Source organism: Heptranchias perlo, chromosome 11, assembly GCF_035084215.1.
Source record: "Heptranchias perlo isolate sHepPer1 chromosome 11, sHepPer1.hap1, whole genome shotgun sequence".
NCBI lineage: Eukaryota > Metazoa > Chordata > Chondrichthyes > Hexanchiformes > Hexanchidae > Heptranchias > Heptranchias perlo.
In genome coordinates, this window is record NC_090335.1 from 4092709 (window position 1) to 4118102 (window position 25394).

Sequence of the window (25394 nt, forward strand, 5' to 3'; positions counted from 1 at the left end):
GATATTATTAAACTAGAAAAAGTGCAGAAAAGATTTACTAGGATGCTACCGGGACTTGATGGTTTGACTTATCGGGAGAGGTTGGATAGACTGGGACTTTTTTCCCTGGAGAGTAGGAGGTTTAGGGGTGATCTTATAGAAGTCTATAAAATAATGAGGGGCATAGATAAGGTAGATCGTCAAAATCTTTTCCCAAAGGTAGGGGAGTCTATAACGAGGGGACATAGATTTAAGGTGAGAGGGGAGAGATACAAAAGGGTCCAGAGGGGCAATTTTTTCACTCAAAGGGTGGTGAGTGTCTGGAACGAGCTGCCAGAGGCAGTAGTAGAGGCGGGTACAATTTTGTCTTTTAAAAAGCATTTGGACAGTTACATGGGTAAGATGGGTATAGAGGGATATGGGCCAAGTGCAGGCAATTGGGACTAGCTTAGTGGTATAAACTGGGCGACATGGACATGTTGGGCTGAAGGGCCTGTTTCCATGTTGTAAACTTCTATGATTCTATGATTCTAGTGCTGTTAGGTAGAGAGTTCCAGGATTTTGACCCAGCGACGATGAAGGAATGGTGATATATTTCCAAGTCAGGATGGTGTGTGACTTGGATGTGGTGTTGTTCCCATGTGCCTGCTGCCCTTGTCCTTCTAGGTGGTAGAGGTCACAGGTTTGGGAGGTGCTGTCGAAGAAGCCTTGGCGAGTTGCTGCAGTGCATCCTGTGGATGGTGCACACTGAGGCCCCCCTAAACTGTACAGGCACCCGTAGCACTGCTTCACAATCTTAACGGTACGCTCCATCAGGATCCTGCTGGCTGCATGGGCCGGATTGCTTTTATCCTTGGCTACCTCAGCATTAAGTGAATATCAGCACTCTCTGAGTACCGCACTGACGTGCCAGCCTGGATTATGGGCTCAAGTCTTTGGAGTGGGGCTTGAACCCACGACCTCCTGACTTGGAGGTGAGAGTGCGACCCACTGAGCCACGGCCGACACTTTTGGGGGTTTAGATATGGTTGCTAAGGTAATGGCGAGTGTGAGCAGCCTCGTCTATTGTAATCAGGTCCCTCTGGTGCACTTACTTCAGTCTTCTTTAACCTCTTTTAGTGAATGCAATACGAGTGCAGCCCTGAATCAGAGGCCCGCAGCCTCTCCATGTTACCTCTCCATGTTTGTCTCCTTCCTACTTAAAACTCTTCGAGATGGATAGAATTGAGAAGCAGAGAAGTTATGTGAAACTTGTATTGAACCTTGGTTACACCACACTTGGAGTACTGTGAACAGTTCTGGTCTCCATATTATAAAAAGGTATAGAGGCACTGGAGAGGGTGCAAAAACGATTCACAAGGATGATACCAGAACTGAGAGGATATACTTCTCAGGAAATATTGAACAGGCTGGGGCTCTTTTCTCTTGAAAAAAGACTGAGGGGTGACCTGATAGAGGTCTTTAAGATTATGAAAGGTGTTTGGTGGGGTACACGTAGAGAAAAGGTTTCCACTTTTTGGGGAGTCCAAAACTAGAGGTCATAAATATAAAAAAATGGTAATAAATCCAATTGGGAATTCTGGAGAAATTTCTTTACCCAGAGAGTGGTTAGAATGTGGAACTCGCTCCCACAAGGAGTAGTTGAGATAAATAGCATAGATGTATTTAAGGGGAAGCTCGATAAACACATGGGGGAGAAAGGAATAGAAGGATATCCTGATAGGGTGAGATAAAGTAGAGAGGGAGGAGGCTCATGTGGAGCATAAACACCGGCATGGACCAGTTGGGCCGAATGGCCTGTTTCTGTGCTGTAAATTCTATGTAATTCTATGTAAACCTTCAGCTTGTGATAGGAATTTCCCAGATAATCTCCACCTGCAGAAGTATCACATGTCACTCTCCCCTATCACTCTCCCCTTGCTTTTCCAAATGCCTTTGACCTTCCATTTTTGACACAGGACTGGGCTCCACGAGCACCCTCCAGCTCTGGCCGACTGTGCACCTTGGATAACGAATGATGTGGAGATGCCGGTGATGGACTGGGGTTGACAAATGTAAAGAATCTTACAACACCAGGTTATAGTCCAACAGTTTTATTTGAAAATCACAAGCTTTCAAATGTCAATTCACCTGACGAAGGAGAAAGCCTCCGAAAGCTTGTGATTTTCAAATAAAATTGTTGGACTATAACCTGGAGTTGTAAGATTCTTTACATTGGATAATGAATAGTCCCTCTTCCCCCCCTCCCCTCCAAACTCTCACCCACTGGGGTCAATGTCAATATCAATGTCTGGTGTACCAATATCAATGTCCGGTGTACCAATATCAATGTCTAGTGTACCAATATCAGTGTCTGGTGTACCAATATCAATGTCTAGTGTACCAATATCAATGTCTGGTGTACCAATAACAATGACTGGTGTACCAATATCAATGTCTGGCATTCCAATATCAATATCCGGCGTACCAGTATCAATGTCTGGTGTACCAATATCTATGTCTAGTATACCAATGTCATTGTCTGGCACACCAATGTCAATGTTTGGTGTACTAATATCAATGTCCGGTGTACCAATAATAATGTCTGGTGTATCAATATCAATGTCTAGTTTACCAATATCAATGTCTGGTGTACCAATATCAATGTCCGGTGTACCAATATCAATGTCCGGTGTACCAATATCAATGTCCGGTGTACCAATATCAATGTCTGGTGTGCCAATATCAATGTCTGGTGTACCAATATCAATGTCCGGTGTACCAATAATAATGTCTGGTGTATCAATATCAATGTCTAGTTTACCAATATCAATGTCTGGTGTACCAATATCAATGTCCGGTGTACCAATAATAATGTCTGGTGTATCAATATCAATGTCTAGTTTACCAATATCAATGTCTGGTGTACCAATATCAATGTCCGGTGTACCAATAATAATGTCTGGTGTATCAATATCAATGTCTAGTTTACCAATATCAGTGTCTGGTGTACCAATATCAATGTCTGGCGTACCAATATCAATGTCTGGTGTACCAATACCAATGTCTAGTATGCCAATGTCATTGTCTGGCATACCAATATCAATGTCCGGTGTACCAATATCAATGTCTGGTGTACCAATATCAATGTCCGGTGTACCAATATCAATGTCTGGTGTACCAATATCAATGTCCGGTGTACCAATATCAATGTCCGGTGTACCAATATCAATGTCTGGTGTACCAATATCAATGTCCGGTGTACCAATATCAATGTCTGGTGTGCCAATATCAATGTCTGGTGTGCCAATATCAATGTCTAGTATACCAATGTCATTGTCTGGCACACCAATGTCAATGTTTGGTGTACTAATATCAATGTCCGGTGTACCAATAACAATGTCTGGTGTACCAATATCAATGTCTAGTTTACCAATATCAGTGTCTGGTGTACCAATATCAATGTCTGGTGTACCAATGGCAATGTTTGGTGTTTTGATTCTAAATGGCACCTGGTTGTACCACCCTTCAATTCCCATTGATATTCATCTTGTTAATCCCTTTGCATTTTCCCCTTTAAACACTTCATCTGGAGTTGAACTTGTTGTTACTGCTGGCAGCGCTTGGCCACAGGAACTAGTGAGGTCAACAACTTTGCATCTTTTAATGAAAGTGGAGGTAAATATTTGAAGCAGAGGAAGTTATAAGTCTATGGGGCAAGAGTCTTAGATTTCACTGTTAAAGAGCCACCACATATACGATGGGCTGAATGGCCTCTTTTTGCGCTTTAAACATCTATGGTTCAATGGAATTAGAAGAGTGGTGCCAATTCACAGCATTCCAATTCAGAGCCACAAGTATCGGTGTCCCGGGCTCTGCTCATCTACTATTTGACACTCAGTCGCCACTTAACATCCAGTTGGGTGAAATGCGCAATGGGCCAACTAGGTGTTAAGTCGCAGCTATTACTGTGAATGGCTAAACGGAACACGAACCTTTAGAGGCCGAGCAGATTAAAATGATTTTAAACAGCTTAAAACATGCAGTTTTTCTAAAGATAACTCAATAGTATTTAAAACGTTATTTTAAAAATAATAGGGGTGAAATTGGTGTCAGGCTGTAGCAAATTGACCGATCATTTCACACCTGCCCCTCCGTTTCACACACCCCCGTTTCACACCTCCCCCGTTTCACACCCCGCCCCGTTTCACCCCCGCCCTGTTTCACACCCCCCCGTTTCACACCACCCCCGTTTCACACCCTCCCCTTTTCACACCCCGCCCCTTTTCACACCCGCCCCGTTTCACACACACCCGCCCCTTTTCACACCCGCCCCGTTTCACACACACCCGCCCCGTTTCACACACACCCGTTTCACATCTGCCCCTCCGTTTCACACCCGCCCCGTCTCACACACCCCCGTTTCACACACCCCCGTTTCACACCTCCCCCGTTTCACACCCCGCCCCGTTTCACACCCGCCCCGTCTCACACACCCCCATTTCACACACCCCCGTTTTACACCCTCCCCGTTTCACACCCGCCCCTTTTCACACCCGCCCCGTTTCACACACACCCGTTTCACACCCCGCCCCCCCATTTCACACCCGCCCCTTTTCACACCCGCCCGTTTCACACCCGCCCCTTTTCACACCCGCCCCTTTTCACACCCGCCCGTTTCACACCCGCCCCTTTTCACACCCGCCCCTTTTCACACCCGCCCCTTTTCACACCCGCCCCTTTTCACAACCGCCCGTTTCACACCCTCCCCGTTTCACACCCCGCCCCTTTTCACACCCGCCCCGTTTCACACACACCCGTTTCACACCCCGCCCCCCCATTTCACACCCGCCCCTTTTCACACCCACCCCTTTTCACACACACCCATTTCACACCCGCCCCTTTTCACACCCTCCCCGTTTCACACCCGCCCCATTTCACACATACCCGTTTCACACCCTGCACCATTTCACACCCGCCCCCCATTTCACACCCTCCCCGTTTCACACCCGCCCCTTTTCACACCCGCCCCATTTCACACATACCCGTTTCACACCCTGCACCGTTTCACACCCGCCCCCCCATTTCACACCCTCCCCGTTTCAGACCCGCCCCTTTTCACACACCCCCGTTTTCCTTTCCTTTGAAGTCACTATTGGGCAGGGTGTAAACCACCTCCCAATCCGCTGTCGCCCATATCGTTGAAGATCGATTTCACCCCCATTGAGACTGAGATGACCCCAAATCATGCGACAGAATTTGGTTCGGATTTCCACAGATTTGGCCTCTCAATTCTAGAGGCCTTGCGATGAAATTCTCAGCTTGTGTAGGAAGGAAAACTCACCACATTACAAGCATCATCAGAGGCACCGCCGTCCAGATTGTCACCAAATCCACTTAATCGCTCTTCAGAACCATTCTGCCGGGGAGGTGGCTTTGGAGAATAAGATGACGCGGAATCAGCTTGATACTTCGGAGAATGTTCGGCTGAACTGGAAGATAACAGCTGCAGAGACCTCCCAACATGTGTACGGTTTAACTCCGCACAGCTGTCTGGTTCCATGGGACCAGAAAGCCTTGTTGATCTTCGATCTGATGGACTAAAATCAAACATGGATGTCGAACAGTGCAAGGTTCTTGCGCAAGCTCTTGCTTCAGTTTCATTACAGCTGTGGTCTTTGGGCTCCAGCTGTGGCGAGCGGGCTCTGTTTGGGGACAGCGCCAACTTGTGGAGCTCCTCGCCAATCTTCTCAATGTTGCTCACTGTGGCCACAGCTGTGCCATTATCCGTTTTGTTGTATTCCGAGCAAAGGTTCAGAATAGTTTCCAGACGTTGCCGTTCCTGCAAAGTGAGATCGTGACAGTTATTAAGGTGTTTCACTGAATCATTAAGGACAGATACATTAACAGAGTGGTTCTGAACACTAGGAATGGTACTAGGCCATTCAGCCCCTCGAGCCTGTTCCGCCATTCAATTAGATCATGGCTGATCTGCACTTCAACTTCAATCCCAACAAAAATCTACGGTTAGGTTATTAGGCTCGCAAGCCAAAGGTCATAAGTTCAAATCCCACCATGGCAAGCGATCAAACTAAAGTCAATAAAGCTGGCAATTTCTAATTTGAGGAAGAGTGACCATGCTGGATTGTTGTAAAAACCCAACTGGGTCACTAATGTCCTTTTGGGATGGGAACCTGCAGTCCTGACCCGGTCTGACCTATGTGTGACTCTAGTCCCACATTTAATGATTTCTGAAGGGCAATAATAATATTTTTTAAAATCAGCAGTCTACAAAAACTTTCTGAACTGTAATGCAACAAGAGAGAAGCAAGAAGATTAACAGCTGGTCTCCAAATCTGTCCTGACAGGATTCCTTATTTTCTGCTCATAAGATAGATGAAAAAGACCAAGGTCCATCTAGTTCACCTCTACCATCCTGGTAATCGCATGATCCAACGATAATGGAGTTGTTGACTAATCACAGAAAACAATTTCTATCAGTGAATCTCCAACAGACCCAGATATGAGGCGATGAAAACCCCAGTGGTGGACAGCTTTGGGAACCAGAGGTCTAAAGTCACCTGTTCCTCCCAAGCCTGTTACACTCATCACATGTCATGTCTCAAATTACTATTGCAATTGCAAAATCTGAAAGAAAGGGGAGGGTAATCAGGGAGGATCGCTTTGTGTCTTCTGTTTCCATTCCCAGCATTGGGTTTTGAGGAGAGGCTGTATTCCAAGCCCCAGTTCCTCTACACTGTGCTGGCCAATAGCAGTGTCTGAAGCTTGGCAGGCTGGGAATCCCCTTAATTGCAAATGACTGAAGGGTCTTCATGCTTGTTGAATTGCTCCCATGTCCCTTGCACAAAACATCTCCAGATCCAAGAAAACCAGGGGTGAAGTGCTCTGATGTTTCATGCAGGATCCTGGGCTTTATAAATAGAGGCATAGAGTACAAAAGCAAGGAAGTTATGCTAAACCTTTATAAAACACTGGTCAGGCCTCAGCTGGAGTATTGTGTTCAATTCTGGGCTCCACACTTTAGGAAGGATGTCAAGGCCTTAGAGAGGGTGCAGAGGAGATTTACCAGAATGGTTCCAGGGATGAGGGACTTCAGTTATGTGGAGAGACTGGAGAAGCTGGGGTTGTTCTCCTCAGAACAGAGAAGGTTAAGGGGAGATTTGATAGAGGTGTTCAGAATCATAAACGGTTTTGATAGAGTAAATAAGAAGAAACTGTTTCCAGTGGCAGAAGGGTCAGTAACCAGAGGACACAAATTTAAGGTGATCGGCAAAAGAACCAGAGGGGAGATGAGAATTTTTTTTACACAGCGAATTGTTGTGATCTGGAATGCACTGCCTGAAAGGGCGGTGGAAGCAGTTTTAATAGTAACTTTCAAAAGGGAATTGGATAAATAGTTGAAGGGAAAAAAATCTACAGGACCATGGGGAAAGAGCAGGTGAGTGGGACTAATTGTACAGCTCTTTCAAAGAGCCAGCACAGGCAATATGGGCCGAATGGCCTCTTTCTGTGCTATGATTCTTGTCCTTCCTACCTTATCACCATTTCACTTGACCACTTACACCTATTTCAGGCAGACATTTTGTGTTCCAGCTCAGGGAGACACTCGATGGCCATCTTATACAAAGCTGGACAACAGAATAAGTCACATTAACTGAACTCTGTTTCATAAAAGGACTTTTAAGAGTGACATTTCTGCTGATGATAAAGCAGATTGTGATAGCAATGCCTCAACAACTGTAAGGTTAGAGGCAAGTAACATTCGCGCCAGACAAATGCCAGGCAATGACCATCTCCGACAAGAGAGAGTCTAACCACCTCCCCTTGACATTCAACGGCATTACCATCGCCGAATCCCCCACCATCAACATCCTGGGGGTCACCATTGACCAGAAACTTAACTGGACCAGCCACATAAATACTGTGGCTACGAGAGCAGGTCAGAGGCTGGGTATTCTGCAGCGAGTGACTCACCTCCTGACTCCCCAAAGCCTTTCCACCACCTACAAGGCACAAGTCAGGAGTGTGATGGAATACTCTCCACTTGCCTGGATGAGTGCAGCTCCAACAACACTCAAGAAGCTCGACACCATCCAGGACAAAGCAGCCCATTTGATTGGCACCCCATCCACCACCCTAAACATTTACTCCCTCCACCACTGGCGCACCGTGGCTGCAGTGTGTACCATCCACAGGATGCACTGCAGCAACTCGCCAAGGCTTCTTCGACAGCACCTCCCAAACCTGTGACCTCTACCACCTAGAAGGACAAGGGCAGCAGGTACATGGGAACAACACCACCTGCACGTTCCCCTCCAAGTCACACACCATCCCGACTTGGAAATATATCACCGTTCCTTCATCGTCGCTGGGTCAAAATCCTGGAACTCCCTTCCTAACAGCACTGTGGGAGAACCTTCATCACACGGACTGCAGCGGTTCAAGAAGGCGGCTCACCACCACCTTCTCAAGGGCAATCAGGGATGGGCAATAAATGCTGGCCTTGCCAGCGACGCCCACATCCCATGAACGAATAAAAAACAATAGGTCAAATTTAACACTAGAGTAGACCTGTCTGAACCAAATTGTGGGCAGTTTATCGGTGTAACTATGGTTTTGTTGCTCAAATTGTAAAATACGTTGTAGTTTTGGTAGAGCAAATGGCTCAAAGTGTTCATAGACAATAACAACTTGCATTTATAGAGCACCGTTAACATAGTAAAACGTCCCAAGGTGCTTCACAGGAGCGTTATCAGACAAAAATTGACATCGAACCAAAGGAGGAGCTATTAGGACAGGCGACCAAAAGCTGGGTCAAAGAGGTAGGTTTTAAGGAGCGTCTCAAAGGAGGAGAGGTGGAAAGGTTTATCATAGAAGGAGGCCATTCGGCCCATCGTGTCTGCGCCAGATTAGGGATGGAATTCTAAAGTTTAGGGCCTGGACGGCTGAAGGCACGGCCGCCAATGGTGGAGCGATGAAAATCGGGGATGTGCAAGAAGCCAGAATCAGAGGAGCGCAGAGATCTCGGAGGGTTGTAGGGCTGGAGGAGGTTACAGAGATAGGGAGGGACGAGACCATGGAGGGATTTGAACACAAGGATGAGAATTTTAAATTAAGGCTTTGCTGGACCGGGAGCCAATGTAGGTTAGCGAGCACAATCACCTCCACTGGACATCTGTGCCTGTGTGTGGACAGGGCTGTGCTCGGTTGAGATACCCTCCTGCAGTCGAATATCCCAGTGGCGTATGCAGGATTTCTTTCAGGGGGGTGTTTGGATGTGAGCTTGCCAGAATAAACAAAACTACTTCAAAATGGTACAATTTTAAAGGGGGTGCAGGAACAGAGAGACCTGGGGGTGTATGTACACAAATCTTTGAAGATGGCAGGAGAAGTTGAGAAGGCTGTTAAAAAAGCAGAGGGAATCCTGTGCTTTATAAATAGAGGCACTGAGTACAAAAGCAATGAAGTTATTCTAAACCTTTATAAATCATTGGTTAGGCCTCAGCTGAAATATTGTGTTCAATTCTGGGCACCACACTTTAGGAAGGATGTGAAGGCCTTAGAGAGGGTGCAGAGGAGATTTACTAGATGGTACCAGGGATGAGGGACTTCAGTTATGTGGAGAGACTGGGGAAGTTGGGATTGTTCTCCTTCGAGATGAGAAGGTTAAGGGGAGATTTAATAGAGGTGTTCAAAATTATGAGGGATTTTGATCGAGTAAATAAGGAGAAACTGTTTCCAGTGGCAGGAGGGTCGGTAACCAGAGGACACAGATTTAAAATAATTGGCCAAAAATTTCAGTGGGGAGATGAGGAGAATTTTTTTTACGCAGTGAGTTGTGATGATCTGGAATGTTCTGCCTGAAAGGGCGGTGGAAGCAGATTCAATAGTAACTTTCAAAAGGGAATTGGATAAATACTTGAAGGGAAAAAAGCAGGGCCATGGGGAAAGAGCAGGGGAATGGGACTAATTGGATCGCTCTTTCAAAGAGCCGGCACAGGCACGATGGGCTGAATGGCCTCCTTCTGTGCTGTATCATTCTATGAAAAGGTTTATATTTCAAATAGGAATTTCACAACAAGGTTCAGATAGAATCATTATTACTACTACTAATCTAACAATTGAAAGCAAATGGAAAGAACAAGCAGTCTTGTGGAACAAACACTCTACAGCATGAAGTCCAAGAGCCAGGTGCTAGTAACTTCGCTACGATATCCCGGTGAACATTTAGAAGCACGAGCTAAACTAATAAGGTGAGAAAACAATTCGAATTGCGGACCTGACCAGCTCTGTAAGAACAAGCCTTGTCTCTGTGTCCTATCAACTGATCTAAGGCATGTTCTTTCAAAAGATGGAGGGATCTGATGGAAAAAAATCACCAAAATTTCAGGGAGGGGGGAGAGCTGTTTGAACACCCTGAGCACCCCTTCTGGTGATGGTTCAGGGGTGAACAACGCCCAAGGAGATATACCCCAGTGGGGAGATCACACTTGGGGAGAGGAGGGAAGTGAATTACTGGAAATCGCTGGGAAAATTCAAATAAAGGAATTTTACAGAAGTGGAGGAAGGGGAATTCTCAAACTACCTCATCAAATGGACCAGACGCTTAAACCAAATCCAGCCTCTGGTTTCATTTAAAGCACCAACATTCAGCACCAAAACCACACTGGTTATCGGTTAGTTAGACAAAGGCGCCAGGTCCCGGCAGAAACAAAGATTATTTAACAGAGGTAAGGCCTCAATTAAAACATATCTGGTGTTTCACAACATGCTGTCAATGGGTTTTCTCAGACTCACCTCATATGCCGATAATGGGGCTGCTAGTGGATTAAACCTCATGTTGATGGTTTCCCCTCTTGAATTAATTAAAATACTGATCAGCAAGTAGGCCTCACTGTCTTCCTTCTCACCCAGATTTTCAGTCTTTTAAGCAAGATAAATTAACGGCATAAAAATGCATCGATTTTAACCCTCCCTCCAACAACCTACTGGATGCTTCAAGTTGATATCCTGTCTTGACATCTCTCCATTCGCTCTCTAGTTTAAATCGACACGCAGTGAAACTCATTACGTTAAGCACACTCTCAAACAGCTGGGCAAGTGTAACACTATCCAAACTGGCCAGCCTTGGGATCTGGTGTCAGGAGATGTGCAAATATAGGAGCTCAATGATTGTGAGCTTCCGTTCACCCGTGTTTTAAACTTGATCTGTCAGCAGCTTCAGGCATTCGTTTCATGTTAAAGAACAGCTTTCCATTGGGGGCCTCCATTCGGCAGGTCATTACATCGAGTGAGGCCAAACCTAATGAGACTGTGTAACAGTGGATGCCATTTGATCATTAATCAGTGACAGGATTTGCCTGGGAGGTATGACTTTGGAATTGATGAAGCAGCAAACTATATCAGATAGGGTTAAATGAAGAGGGGAGGGAGGAGGCTCGTGTGGAGCATAAACACCGACACGGACCAGTTGGGCCGAATGGCCTGCGGCTGTGCTGTTAAATTCTATGTAATCCTATGGATATCCTTGAAACAGAGGCCTGAAAATCAGTTTGACAAAAATAAAGCCGGCAGCATTTTCACAGTGTGGAGACGTACAACTGATATCTTCCACAACCCCATCACAGGTCTTTCTAAGAAATCAACTTGGGTGTGATTTGTCCTGTGTAAATGGACATAGATACAATAAACATTACTGGTGTGAGAGATCCAGGTACCTTTATTTAAACAAGGCTCACACTATATTACACAGCAGTGCTGTCTGATTATGAAGCGTACAATGTGTAAATTCAGTCTATGATGCAGTACACAATGTTTTGTTCCAGAATGGAGAGGAGCCGTGCAGAGTTTAAAACAGAACACAATCTCTTCTTACTGTTACTGCGATTTCAAACCTAACTTGGTGCGTGAAGTTACAGGGCTGATAATTAAAACTTTAGTGACGGGCAATGATCAGGAGGAATCCATACTGATACCCTAAACCTTCAGGCTCGGTCATTCTCACTGAACGAACTCTCTCCGGTACTTGTCCGAATGACACTCAATTTCCATGCAATGAGCTGATGCACTGAAAGGTATCAGCCTGCTGCCATGTTGTAGTTTACCTGCTGCAACTGAACCGGACCGTTAGAATCCGTGTTCCATGAGTAAATCATACAGTGTCATCACTCCACACCGGACACAGCCAGCCTTTGGCTCAGTGGCAACATTCCTAGTGCAGGGTTCGAATCCCACTCCAGACGAGCGGAAACTGGAGCTCCAGACAGTCCCGGGGAGAGGAGACCGGAGCTTCAGACAGTCCCGGGAAGTGGAGACCGGAGCTCCAGAAGGTCCCGGGGAGCGGAGACCGGAGCTCCAGACAGTCCCGGGGAGTGGAGACCGGAGCTCCAGACAGTCCCGGGGAGCGGAGACCGGAGCTTCAGACAGTCCCGGGGAGTGGAGACCGGAGCTCCAGACAGTCCCGGGGAGGGGAGACCGGAGCTCCAGACAGTCCCGGGGAGTGGAGACCGGAGCTCCAGACAGTCCCGGGGAGGGGAGACCGGAGCTCCAGACAGTCCCGGGGAGTGGAGACCGGGGCTCCAGACAGTCCCGGGGAGTGGAGACCGGTGCTCCAGACAGTCCCGGGGAGGGGAAACCGGAGCTCCAGACAGTCCCGGGGAGGGGAGACCGGAGCTCCAGACAGTCCCGGGGAGCGGGGACCGGAGCTCCAGACAGTCCCGGGGAGCGGAGACCGGAGCTCCAGACAGTCCCAGGGAGCGGAGACCGGAGCTCCAGACTCTCCCGGGGAGGGGAGACCGGAGCTCCAGACAGTCCCGGGGAGCGGAGAGCGGAGCCCCAGACAGTCCCGGGGAGCGGAGAGCGGAGCTCCAGACAGTCCCAGGGAGCGGAGAGCGGAGCTCCAGACAGTCCCGGGGAGGGGAGACCGGAGCTCCAGACAGTCCCGGGGAGCGGGGACCGGAGCTCCAGACAGTCCCGGGGAGGGGAGACCGGAGCTCCAGACAGTCCCGGGGAGCGGAGACCGGAGCTCCAGACAGTCCCGGGGAGCGGAGACCGGAGCTCCAGACAGTCCCGGGGAGCGGAGACCGGAGCTCCAGACAGTCCCGGGGAGGGGAGACCGGAGCTCCAGACAGTCCTGGGGAGGGGAGACCGGAGCTCCAGACAGTCCCGGGGAGCGGAGAACTGGAGCTCCAGACAGTCCTGGGGAGGGGAGACCGGAGCTCCAGACAGTCCCGGGGAGCGGAGAACTGGAGCTCCAGACAGTCCTGGCGAGCAGAGGTCAGAGCCCCAGACAGTCCCGGGGAGCGGAGACCGGAGCTCCAGACGGTCCCGGGGAGGGGAGAACTGGAGCTCCAGACAGTCCTGGCGAGCAGAGGTCAGAGCCCCAGACAGTCCCGGGGAGCGGAGACCGGAGCTCCAGACAGTCCCGGGGAGGGGAGACCGGAGCTCCAGACAGTCCCGGGGAGTGGAGACCGGAGCTCCAGACGGTCCCCGGGGAGGGGAGAACTGGAGCTCCAGACGGTCCCGGCGAGCGGAGGTCAGAGCCCCAGACGGTCCCGGGGAGTGGAGACCGGAGCTCCAGACGGTCCCGGCGAGCGGAGGTCAGAGCCCCAGACGGTCCCGGTGAGCAGGGACCAGAGGTCCAGACGGTCCCGGCGAGCGGAGACTGGAGCCCTGGCTCTGAATTCCGGGTTGACATCTACTGGGATTCTCGTGTCCGGTGGGTGTGGGTGCCCCCCCACCTCATCATAGGGGTTGTGGGAGCTCATAAACCCCCCCCGCCCCCGCTGTATAGGACTAACCCCCCCAATCGGCTGGTATATCGATGGTGACCGGGGTCATGGAAGGAGTGTTACCATCGCGGCCTGTCAGTCTGTTAATCATCCTGTGAATCCTTCCACTACTTCACACTGTTCTCCAAGGGACGAGGGCGAAGATATGAAAACTCCACTCCATAATGAGCATCCAAGAGGAGGCGAAAAGCATGGAAAATCTGAACAAAAGCCGAGGCACCCCTGAGTCTTTAACAGGTGATCGGGACTCGGGATGAAATGGCTGTGAAGGTGGAACAGGAGCTTGGAGCAAACCATTGGAGTAAAGCTCTGGGTAAATACTGAACAGGGAAATCGGCCTCAGTTCCCCTTCGAGCACAGACCCCGCTTCACCTTCCCTCATTATTGTCTGCCCCTGCTCGGCCTCTGCTGCTCAGTTTAACCCCCAGGCAGAGGAAAATTGGATATTCTGGTCCACAAGGGAGTTATTTTGACCCCATTTATATTCAACGAGTCAACATGTTTTATATTAGGGAGAAAAACACAATAATGGGAAAAGCCGAAATCAACATTTGCCGGTCACGCTGCAGTTGGAGCCCTCCTGTCACTCGGTGGTGATGCACCCCCCGGCCAATCTCTCACTTTCTCAGCCTCTCCGGGTCATGTAACTCACTCGGGCGTCTCTGCTCTGTCTCTAATGCAGCAGGAAAACGGCAAGCGCATGAGGCCACCGAATGTATTTTAGTTTTGAAAGCCGAATAACAACCTAAACCATTTGTTATTTTTTTTAATCGAAAATAAATCTTTTGTATTTTTAATCTTTGACAGCACGACTGGCCATTCACAGAAGATGTTGACTGAAACCCTGCCACCCCCACCCCCCCACCCCCCAACCCCACCCCCCAACCCCACCCCCACCCCCCAACCCCCACCCCCACCCCCCAACCCCCACCCCTCAATCCCCCATCCCCATCCCCGACCACCCACCCCTCATCCTAACCCCCACCCCCACCCCCCAACCCCCACCCCCACCCCCATCCCTCAACCCCCACACCTCATCCCCAAACCCACCCCCCATTCCCCAATCCCCCATCCCCGACCACCCACCCCTCATCCCAACCCCCACCCCCCAACCCCCACCCCCCAACCCCCACCCCCATCCCTCAACCTCATCCCCCACACCTCATCCCAACCCCACCCCCACCCCCATCCCTCAACCCCCACCCCTCAACCTCATCCCCCACCCCCAACCTCATCCTCAACCCCATCCCCCATTCCCCAATCCCCCATCCCCGACCACCCACCCCTCATCCCAACCCCCACCCCCACCCCCCAACCCCCACCCCCACCCCCCAACCCCCACCCCCATCCCTCAACCTCATCCCCCACACCTCATCCCAACCCCACCCCCACCCCCATCCCTCAACCCCCAACCCCCACCCCTCAACCTCATCCCCCACCCCCCAACCTCATCCTCAACCCCATCCCCCATTCCCCAATCCCCCATCCCCGTCCCCGACCGCCCACCCCTCATCCCCAACCCCACCCCCCATCCCCATCCCTCACCCCCCATCCCTCATCCCCAACCCCCATCCCCATCCCTCACCCCCCAACCCCATCCCCCACCCCCATTCCCCAATCCCCCATCCCCGACCGCCCACCCCTCATCCCAACCCCACCCCCCATCACCCACCCCTCATCCCCAAACCCCTATTCCCCATCACCAACCCCCACCCCTCATCCCCCACTCCCACCCCATCCCCCATTCCCCACACCCCCCACCCCCATCCCTCAACCTCCCATCCCCCTCCCACCCCTCATCCCCAAGCTCCCATCCCCCTCCCACCCCTCATCCCCAGCCCCCATCCCCACCCCCCACCCCCACCCCCATCCCCGACCCCATTCCCCACCCACCACCCCCATCCCTCACCCTCATCCCCCACCCCCTGACCTTCACTCATTTCCAAGAGGGATTTGCTAGTTGAAGATAAAAATAAATCTTATTGAAGTGGTCCTGTGTTCATTCAGTGTTCATGAGTTGTTGAGATCCCAGAATGTTATGTAATGACATGAAATTTGCCTGTGCTTTTGACAAAACTTTGTGTGTTACGTGATATATCAGCCCTATCGTAAGACTGTGTATCCATAACTCAATTGGAGGGATATTGTGCATTCCCCAGCCTGCGATTATCCCCCATTCATTTCAATGGAGACGAACACGTTGAGGGTTCTATAACAAGGGGACATAGATTCAAGGTAAAAGGCGGGAGGTTTAGAGGGGATTTGAGAAAGAACTTTTTCACCCAGAGGGTGGTTGGAGTCTGGAACTCACTGCCTGAAAGGGTTGTGGAGGCAGGAACCCTCACAACATTCAAGAAGCATTTGGATGAGCACTTGAAATGCCATAGCATACAAGGCTACGGACCAAATGCTGGAATATGGGATTAGAGTAGACAGGGCTTGATGGCCGGCGCGGACACGATGGGCCGAAGGGCCTCTATCCGTGCTGTATGACTCTATGACTCTATGACTAACACCATAGGCTGATGAGGATGAAATGAAAACCCCAGCTAATGAGCAATGCTGTGGAGATCAGCCAATAATATATTAAAAATGGTACATCTAGTACACAGACCGAATGCTGTAGATGTCACATTTTGATGCAGACATGAAACAATCTGAAGTACCTTACATCTCCCCCCATGCTCATCCCATTCTGCTCCCTCAATCATATCCTCATATAAGTCCTGATTACTTAAACTCTCCATCTTGGCTGGTCAACAGTTCCCTTTCCTTGGGCGCTGTCCCTCTCTCTCTTCAAAACTGCCATCACCCACTCCTCAAAAAGAAAACATCCTTCGCCCATCCATTGTCTCCAACTACTGCCCAATCTTCAACCTCATCTCATGGGCTCCAACCCCTGAGCCCATCTCTCGCATATTTCCTTGTCCAAGTCCTTCCAGTCTACCTTCTGTCCTTCTCGTCACTGAAGCAGCCACAGCCAAAGTCATGAACGACCTCCTCTATGTCGGTGACTGGTTGACCACACTATCATCTTCCAGTGCTTCTTCTCCACCGTCCAACTCCATGGAACTGCCCTTGCTTGGGTCTACTCTTACCTATGCACAGTCAGTGCATCTCCAGCAATGGCTTCTCTTACCTCCCCTACAAGAGAGAGTCTAACCACCTCCCCTTGACATTCAACAGCATTACCATCGCCGAATCCCCCACCATCAACATCCTGGGGGTCACCATTGACCAGAAACTTAACTTGACCAGCCATATAAATACTGTGGCTACAAGAGCAGGTCAGAGGCTGGGTATTCTGTGGTGAGTGACTCACCTCCTGACTCCCCAAAGCCTTTCCACCATCTACAAGGCACAAGTCAGGAGTGTGATGGAATACTCTCCACTTGCCTGGATGAGTGCAGCTCCAACATCACTCAAGAAGCTCGACACCATCCAGGACAAAGCAGCCCACTTGATTGGCACCCCATCCACCACCCTAAACATTAACTCCCTCCACCACCGGCGCACAGTGGCTGCAGTGTGTACCATCCACAGGATGCACTGCAGCAACTCGCCAAGGCTTCTTCAACAGCACCTCCCAAACCCGCGACCTCTACCACCTAGAAGGACAAGAGCAGCAGGCACATGGGAACAACACCACCTGCACGTTCCCCTCCAAGTCACACACCATCCCGACTTGGAAATATATCGCCGTTCCTTCATTGTCGCTGGGTCAAAATCCTGGAACTCCCTTCCTAACAGCACCGTGGGAGAACCATCACCACACGGACTGCAGCGGTTCAAGAAGGCGGCTCACCACCACCTTCTCAAGGGCAATTAGGGATGGGCAATAAATGCCGGCCTCGCCAGCGATGCCCACATCCCATGAACGAATAAAAAAAACACTATCACCTCTAAGGGCCCCCAAGAGCACATATCTACATGATGTCCCACGGTGATATCAGCAGGCACGTGGTCAGCTTCTACATGTTGTAAGGATGGACATGTTAAGGAAGATTCAAGCAAGAGCCCATGAAGATATGGTGTACATATAATTTTAATCACCCTGTCTGGCAATGAAACAGTTAAAACTAAAATGCTGAAATAACTGGTGCTTAGCTTAGCTACTGTAGTCCTAGGTAATGTCTTTAAAGTAATTTAGGAAGAATGTTTTATTGAGATAAGCTGTTCATCATATCATTCTGGTACCATACGGCCCCTCGAGCCTGCTCCGGCATTCAACCAGATCATGGCTGATCTTCTACCTCAACTCCACTTTCCCGCCCTATCCCCATATCTCTTTGATTCCCTTGGTGTCCAAATATCCATCGATCTCAGTCTTGAATATACTCAATGACACAACATCCACAGCCCTCTGGGGTAGAGAATTCCAAAGATTCAAAACCCTCTGAGTGAAGAAATTCCTCCCCATCTCAGTCTTAAATGGCCGACCCCTTATCCTGTGAGTTCTGGACTTTCTAGCCAGGGGAAACAACCTTTCAGCAGTTACCTTGTCAAGCCTTTTAGGAATTTTCTACACTATATATTCCAGTAGCCTTTTTGATTATTTTTTGTACCTGTCCACTAGCTTTCAGTGATTTCTGTACTTAGACCCCTAAATCTCTCTGCTCCTCCACAGTTTCCTGCTTCTCACCATTTAGAAAATACTCTGATCTTTCTCAGGTCCAAAGTGGGTGACCTCACACGTCCCCACATTGAACTCCATCTGCCCCAGTTTTGCCCACTCACTCAATCTCTCAATGTCCCTTTGTAACTTTCTGCTCCCATCTACATTATTTACTGTGCCACCTAACTTAGTGTCAGCAAACCTGGATACACGGCTCTCTATTCCTTCATCCAAGACATTTATAAATAGTGAAAAGCTGAGGACCTGGTACAGATCCCTGGGGGACAATTTCCTCACCTGCATCTCTGGTATTTTATCCTCATTCTGTGCTGTGAAGATCGATACACAGTAACATTTAGCAAGTCTGCCATTTCCTGATTTTGAATTTCAATCTCACCTGTGTCTGTCATTAAGGGGCCCACATTACTCTGAACCACTCACTTTCTCTTAATGTATTTGTAAAAACTTTTAGTATTGTCCTTGATGTCCCTCACAAGCTTTTTCTTATATTCCCTTTTTGCTGATCTTTATATCTCTCCCAGTCTGTGGGATCTCCACGATTCTTTGTATTTGTATAAACCCTTTCTTCTAGTTTTATATTATCTCTCACTTCCCTTGTTGACCAAGGTTGTTTAATTATACAAGTAGACTCTTGCCCTTTAGGGATATGTACAGGTCTTGGATTCTACCAAATGAACACCTCCCACTGTTTATCCGTAGTTTTATCCGTTAATAGTTCTGCCCAGTCAATTCTGGTCAATTCCTGCCTCATCCCTCCAAAGTCAGCCTTACCTAAATTGAGGTAAGCCTGTTCCCTCTCTAACACTTCCCTTGACCCCTCCCCACCTCCATGGTATCAGAGTGCTTCTCGACTACAAATCCTGCATGAGTTATAACTTCCTACAACTCAACACTGGGAGGAACTGTCTTTGGGCCCTGCCACAAACCCCGCTCCCTTGCTACTAATTCCATCCCCTTCCTGGCTAAGCTCTGAGGTTGTTCACAACCTTGCAGTCCTGTCTGACCATGAGCTAAGCTTCAAACCCCATATCCTCCCCATCACCAGACCAATTACTTCCACCTCTATAATATTATCCACCTCCACCCTTACGTCTGCCCCTCTGGTGCTGATCCAATTATGCCTTTGTCACCTCCAGACTGCAGTAGTCCATTGTACTTCTTGATGGCCTCCCACCTTCCACCTTCTATAAGGTCCAACTTGCCCAAGACCTTGCCACTTGTACCCTATCCCGCACTAAATCCTGCTCATCCACCACAAAAATTCAAATCCTGTCAAACGCAATAAATCAGAGCTCAGAACTCAAGAGAAATGTCAAAAATCGAACAATTAAAAAAAAACAGAAACTCGACCAATCAAATCACAGGATCATTGAAACTGACAGCACAGAAAGAGGCCATTCAGTCCACCTTGTCTGCTCTTTGAAAGGGTTAGCCAATCAGTCACACTCCCCCTACTCTTTCCCGACAGCCAGACAAATTTTTCCCCTTCAATCTCAAAAAGAATTGTGAAATGTTTTTGGTAGCCATTTTATTTTTCAGTAACTGAAATTTTCAATGCAAAACTAAGAATGCAACAGCGATTAAAAATTACACACTCAAAGTAACACGATGAAGCTTAAAAACTTACATTTCATGTTCTCAAGTACCTTCATTAAGGTTTTTACTTGGAGGCCACGTTCTCGAGCAGCACGTCAAGTTAATATTCGTCTCAGGACTATCACCGTGTCCACTGAGGCGAGTTAACAGCGAGACTCGTGTCTGCGATTTCCAGTCTGAGCATGTGCAGTGTGGACAATCTCCCAACACGCATCATTAGGATTCTCGAAATGCAACAATTTGGAGAGTATCTCTCTTCAAAGTAATAATGAGTGCACTTTTCCAAATGATTTCAAAACAAACTAGAACGTCAAGTTTTTATTTGGGGGGGTGGGGGGAGGGGTAAATCGTCCCAGAAAAACCATTTTTCAGTGCTTATTTTTTTACATTTGAGCAAGAGAGATGGCTGAGACAGACAGACAGCAATGGTTCCATCACTGTGCTTTATTTTTCTTCATACAGTGAATTAAAAAGCAATGACACAATAATTATTTTCCAGGCACCAATCAAGAAACACTTGCTTCACTGTCTCTGGGCAGATCTCTTACAAAGTCCTTTGGAAATCCTGTGCTGTGAGATGTGCAGTGTTCCCCCAGAATCCCCACCACTCCATGCTTCAGAGACAGAGGCTGAGAGAGACAGGCTGGGTAGGACGAGAGAGAGGCTGAGACAGGCTAGGAGGGAGAGAGAGAGAGAGACAGACAGAAAACAATAATGAGAGCACATGTCTTTGAAAATAGCTGTTTGTTTTAAACATACCAGATTTATTGAAGCTGCAGTGTATTTATCTATTTATCAAGCTGCACTGGGGATGGAAACATTCATTATTTATTTTCCAAGAAGCAATGAAAAAAGCTAAGTTCACTGTCAAACAACTCTTGCAAACTTCTTTCCAATACCTTTCCCCAGAGATGGAGACTATTACCCCATCTCCACACCTCCGCACTCAGTCCCTTACGACAGAAAGACAGGCTGGCTGAGACAGACAGAGGCAGGCAGACAGACAGGCAGGAAGAGACTGACAGACAGAAACACCTCCCAAACCCGCGACCTCTACCACCCAGAAGGACCTGCACGTTCCCCTCCAAGTCACGCACCATCCCGACTTGGAAATATATCGCCGTTCCTTCATCGTCGCTGGGTCAAAATCCTGGAACTCCCTTCCTAACAGCACTGTGGGAGAACCTTCACCACACGGACTGCAGCGGTTCAAGAAGCCGGCTCACCACCACCTTCTCAAGGGCAATTAGGGATGAGCAATAAATGCCGGCCTCGCCAGCGACGCCCACATCCCATGAACAAATAAATAAGTAAACACAGGATGATAACAGCATTCCAAGCTGTGAATTTAACTTCAATTGTTTTTATGAAGACTGATTGATCACAGCTGTGGTATCCAGCACAGGGGATAAAAAGAGAATGATCCCAGGAAAGAACGTTGGAGGGCAGAGAGCAAAAGAGGGAGATAAAGAGAATTTATCTTATACAGATCTGCTATCTTACACACTCACTGCTCCCTGTGATCTTACACACTTTCCCCTCTCCCTGTGAACTTACACACTCTCACCTCTCCCTGTGAACTTACACACTCTCCCCTCTCCCTGTGATCTTACACTCTCCCCTCTCCCTGTGATCTTACACACTCTCCCCTCTCCCTGTGATCTTACACACTCTCCCCTCTCACTGTGATCTTACACACTCTCCCCTCTCACTGTGATCTTACACACTCTCCCCTCTCCCTGTGATCTTACACACTCTCCCCTCTCCCTGTGATCTTACACACTCTCCCCTCTCCCTGTGATCTTACACACTCTCCCCTCTCACTGTGATCTTACACACTCTCCCCTCTCCCTGTGATCTTACACACTCCCCCTCTCCCTGTGATCTTACACACTCTCCCTGTGATCTTACACACTCTCCCCTCTCCCTGTGATCTTACACACTCTCCCCTCTCCCTGTGATCTTACACACTCTCCCTGTGATCTTACACACTCCCCCTCTCCCTGTGATCTTACACACTCTCCCCTCTCCCTGTGATCTTACACACTCTCCCTGTGATCTTACACACTCCCCCTCTCCCTGTGATCTAACACACTCTCCTCCTCTCCCTGTGATCTTACACACTCTCCCCTCTCCCTGTGATCTTACACACTCTCCCTGTGATCTTACACACTCCCCCTTCTCCCTGTGATCTTACACACTCTCCCTGTGATCTTACACACTCTCCCTGTGATCTTACACACTCTCCCCTCTCCCTGTGATCTTACACACTCTCCCTGTGATCTTACACACTCCCCCTTCTCCCTGTGATCTTACACACTCTCCCTGTGATCTTACACACTCTCCCTGTGATCTTACACACTCTCCCCTCTCCCTGTGATCTTACACACTCCCCCTTCTCCCTGTGATCTTACACTCCCCCTTCTCCCTGTGATCTTACACACTCTCCCTGTGATCTTACACACTCTCCCTGTGATCTTACACACTCTCCCCTCTCCCTGTGATCTTACACACTCTCCCTGTGATCTTACACACTCCCCCTTCTCCCTGTGATCTTACACACTCTCCCTGTGATCTTACACACTCTCCCTGTGATCTTACACACTCTCCCCTCTCCCTGTGATGTTACACTCTCCCCTCTCCCTGTGATCTTACACTCTCCCCTCTCCCTGTGATCTTACACACTCCCCCCTCTCCCTGTGATCTTACACACTCTCCCTGTGATCTTACACACTCTCCCCTCTCCCTGTGATCTTACACACTCTCCCCTCTCCCTGTGATCTTACACTCTCCCCTCTCCCTGTGATCTTACACACTCTCCCCTCTCCCTGTGATCTTACACTCTCCCCTCTCCCTGTGATCTTACACACTCTCCCCTCTCCCTGTGATCTTACACACTCTCCCCTCTCCCTGTGATCTTACACTCTCCCCTCTCCCTGTGATCTTACACACTCCCCCTCTCCCTGTGATCTTACACACTCTCCCCTCTCCCTGTGATCTTACACACTCTCCCCTCTCCCTGTGATCTTACACACTCTCCCCTCTCCCTGTGATCTTACACTCTCCCCTCTCCCTGTGATCTTACACACTCTCCCCTCTCCCTGTGATCTTACACACTCTCCCCTCTCCCTGTGATCTTACACACTCTCCCCTCTCCCTGTGATCTTACACACTCTCCCCTCTCCCTGTGATCTTACACACTCTCCCCTCTCCCTGTGATCTTACACTCTCCCCTCTCCCTGTGATCTTACACACTCTCCCCTCTCCCTGTGATCTTACACACTCTCCCCTCTCCCTGTGATCTTACACTCTCCCCTCTCCCTGTGATCTTACACACTCTCCCCTCTCCCTGTGATCTTACACACTCTCCCCTCTCCCTGTGATCTTACACACTCTCCCCTCTCCCTGTGATCTTACACTCTCCCCTCTCCCTGTGATCTTACACACTCTCCCCTCTCCCTGTGATCTTACACACTCTCCCCTCTCCCTGTGATCTTACACTCTCCCCTCTCCCTGTGATCTTACACACTCTCCTCCTCTCCCTGTGATCTTACACACTCCCCCTTCTCCCTGTGATCTTACACACTCTCCCTGTGATCTTACACACTCCCCCTTCTCCCTGTGATCTTACACACTCTCCCTGTGATCTTACACACTCTCCCCTCTCCCTGTGATCTTACACACTTTCCCCTCTCCCTGTGATCTTACACTCTCCCCTCTCCCTGTGATCTTACACTCTCCCCTCTCCCTGTGATCTTACACACTCTCCCCTCTCCCTGTGATCTTACACTCTCCCCTCTCCCTGTGATCTTACACTCCCCCTTCTCCCTGTGATCTTACACTCTCCCCTCTCCCTGTGATCTTACACACTCTCCCCTCTCCCTGTGATCTTACACACTCTCCCCTCTCCCTGTGATCTTACACACTCTCCCCTCTCCCTGTGATCTTACACACTCCCCCTTCTCCCTGTGATCTTACACACTCTCCCCGTGATCTTACACACTCTCCCCTCTCCCTGTGATCTTACACACTCTCCCCTCTCCCTGTGATCTTACACTCTCCCCTCTCCCTGTGATCTTACACACTCTCCCCTCTCCCTGTGATCTTACACACTCCCCCTTCTCCCTGTGATCTTACACACTCTCCCTGTGATCTTACACACTCTCCCCTCTCCCTGTGATCTTACACACTCCCCCTTCTCCCTGTGATCTTACACACTCTCCCTGTGATCTTACACACTCCCCCTTCTCCCTGTGATCTTACACACTCTCCCTGTGATCTTACACACTCTCCCCTCTCCCTGTGATCTTACACACTCCCCCTCTCCCTGTGATCTTACACACTCTCCCCTCTCCCTGTGATCTTACACACTCTCCCCTCTCCCTGTGATCTTACACACTCTCCCCCTCTCCCTGTGATCTTACACACTCCCCCTTCTCCCTGTGATCTTACACACTCTCCCTGTGATCTTACACACTCCCCCTTCTCCCTGTGATCTTACACACTCTCCCTGTGATCTTACACTCTCCCCCTCTCCCTGTGATCTTACACACTCTCCCCTCTCCCTGTGATCTTACACACTCTCCCCTCTCCCTGTGATCTTACACTCTCCCCTCTCCCTGTGATCTTACACACTCCCCCTTCTCCCTGTGATCTTACACACTCTCCCTGTGATCTTACACACTCTCCCCTCTCCCTGTGATCTTACACACTCCCCCTTCTCCCTGTGATCTTACACACTCTCCCTGTGATCTTACACACTCTCCCCTCTCCCTGTGATCTTACACACTCCCCCTTCTCCCTGTGATCTTACACACTCTCCCTGTGATCTTACACTCTCCCCCTCTCCCTGTGATCTTACACACTCTCCCCTCTCCCTGTGATCTTACACACTCTCCCCTCTCCCTGTGATCTTACACACTCTCCCTGTGATCTTACACACTCTCCCCTCTCCCTGTGATCTTACACACTCCCCCTTCTCCCTGTGATCTTACACACTCTCCCTGTGATCTTACACACTCTCCCCTCTCCCTGTGATCTTACACACTCCCCCTTCTCCCTGTGATCTTACACACTCTCCCTGTGATCTTACACTCTCCCCCTCTCCCTGTGATCTTACACACTCCCCCTTCTCCCTGTGATCTTACACACTCTCCCTGTGATCTTACACACTCTCCCCTCTCCCTGTGATCTTACACACTCTCCCCTCTCCCCATGATCGTACACACGCACACTCCTCTCCTCGAGCTCCCTTACACACACACTGCCTCCCCTGAGCTCCCTTACACACGCACTCCCCTCTCCCTGTGCAGCCTTACACACTCACTGCCCTCCCCGAACTCCCTTACACACACACTGCCCTCTCCCTGTGCTCCCTTACACACACACTGCCC

At 49.4% G+C, this 25394-nt stretch overlaps 1 protein-coding gene across 6 annotated transcripts in view; it reads right to left on the reverse strand.

Annotated features, from left to right (window-relative positions):
• LOC137327055 (pleckstrin homology-like domain family B member 1) overlaps positions 1 to 25394 on the reverse strand; it is a 326545-nt gene that overhangs the window by 125960 nt on the left and 175191 nt on the right. For all 6 annotated transcript variants that reach the window (XM_067992448.1, XM_067992446.1, XM_067992447.1 and 3 more), the window contains one exon: positions 5303 to 5800. In XM_067992448.1, the coding sequence (XP_067848549.1) occupies positions 5303 to 5800 (498 nt within the window). The remainder of the gene's footprint in view (positions 1 to 5302; positions 5801 to 25394) is intronic.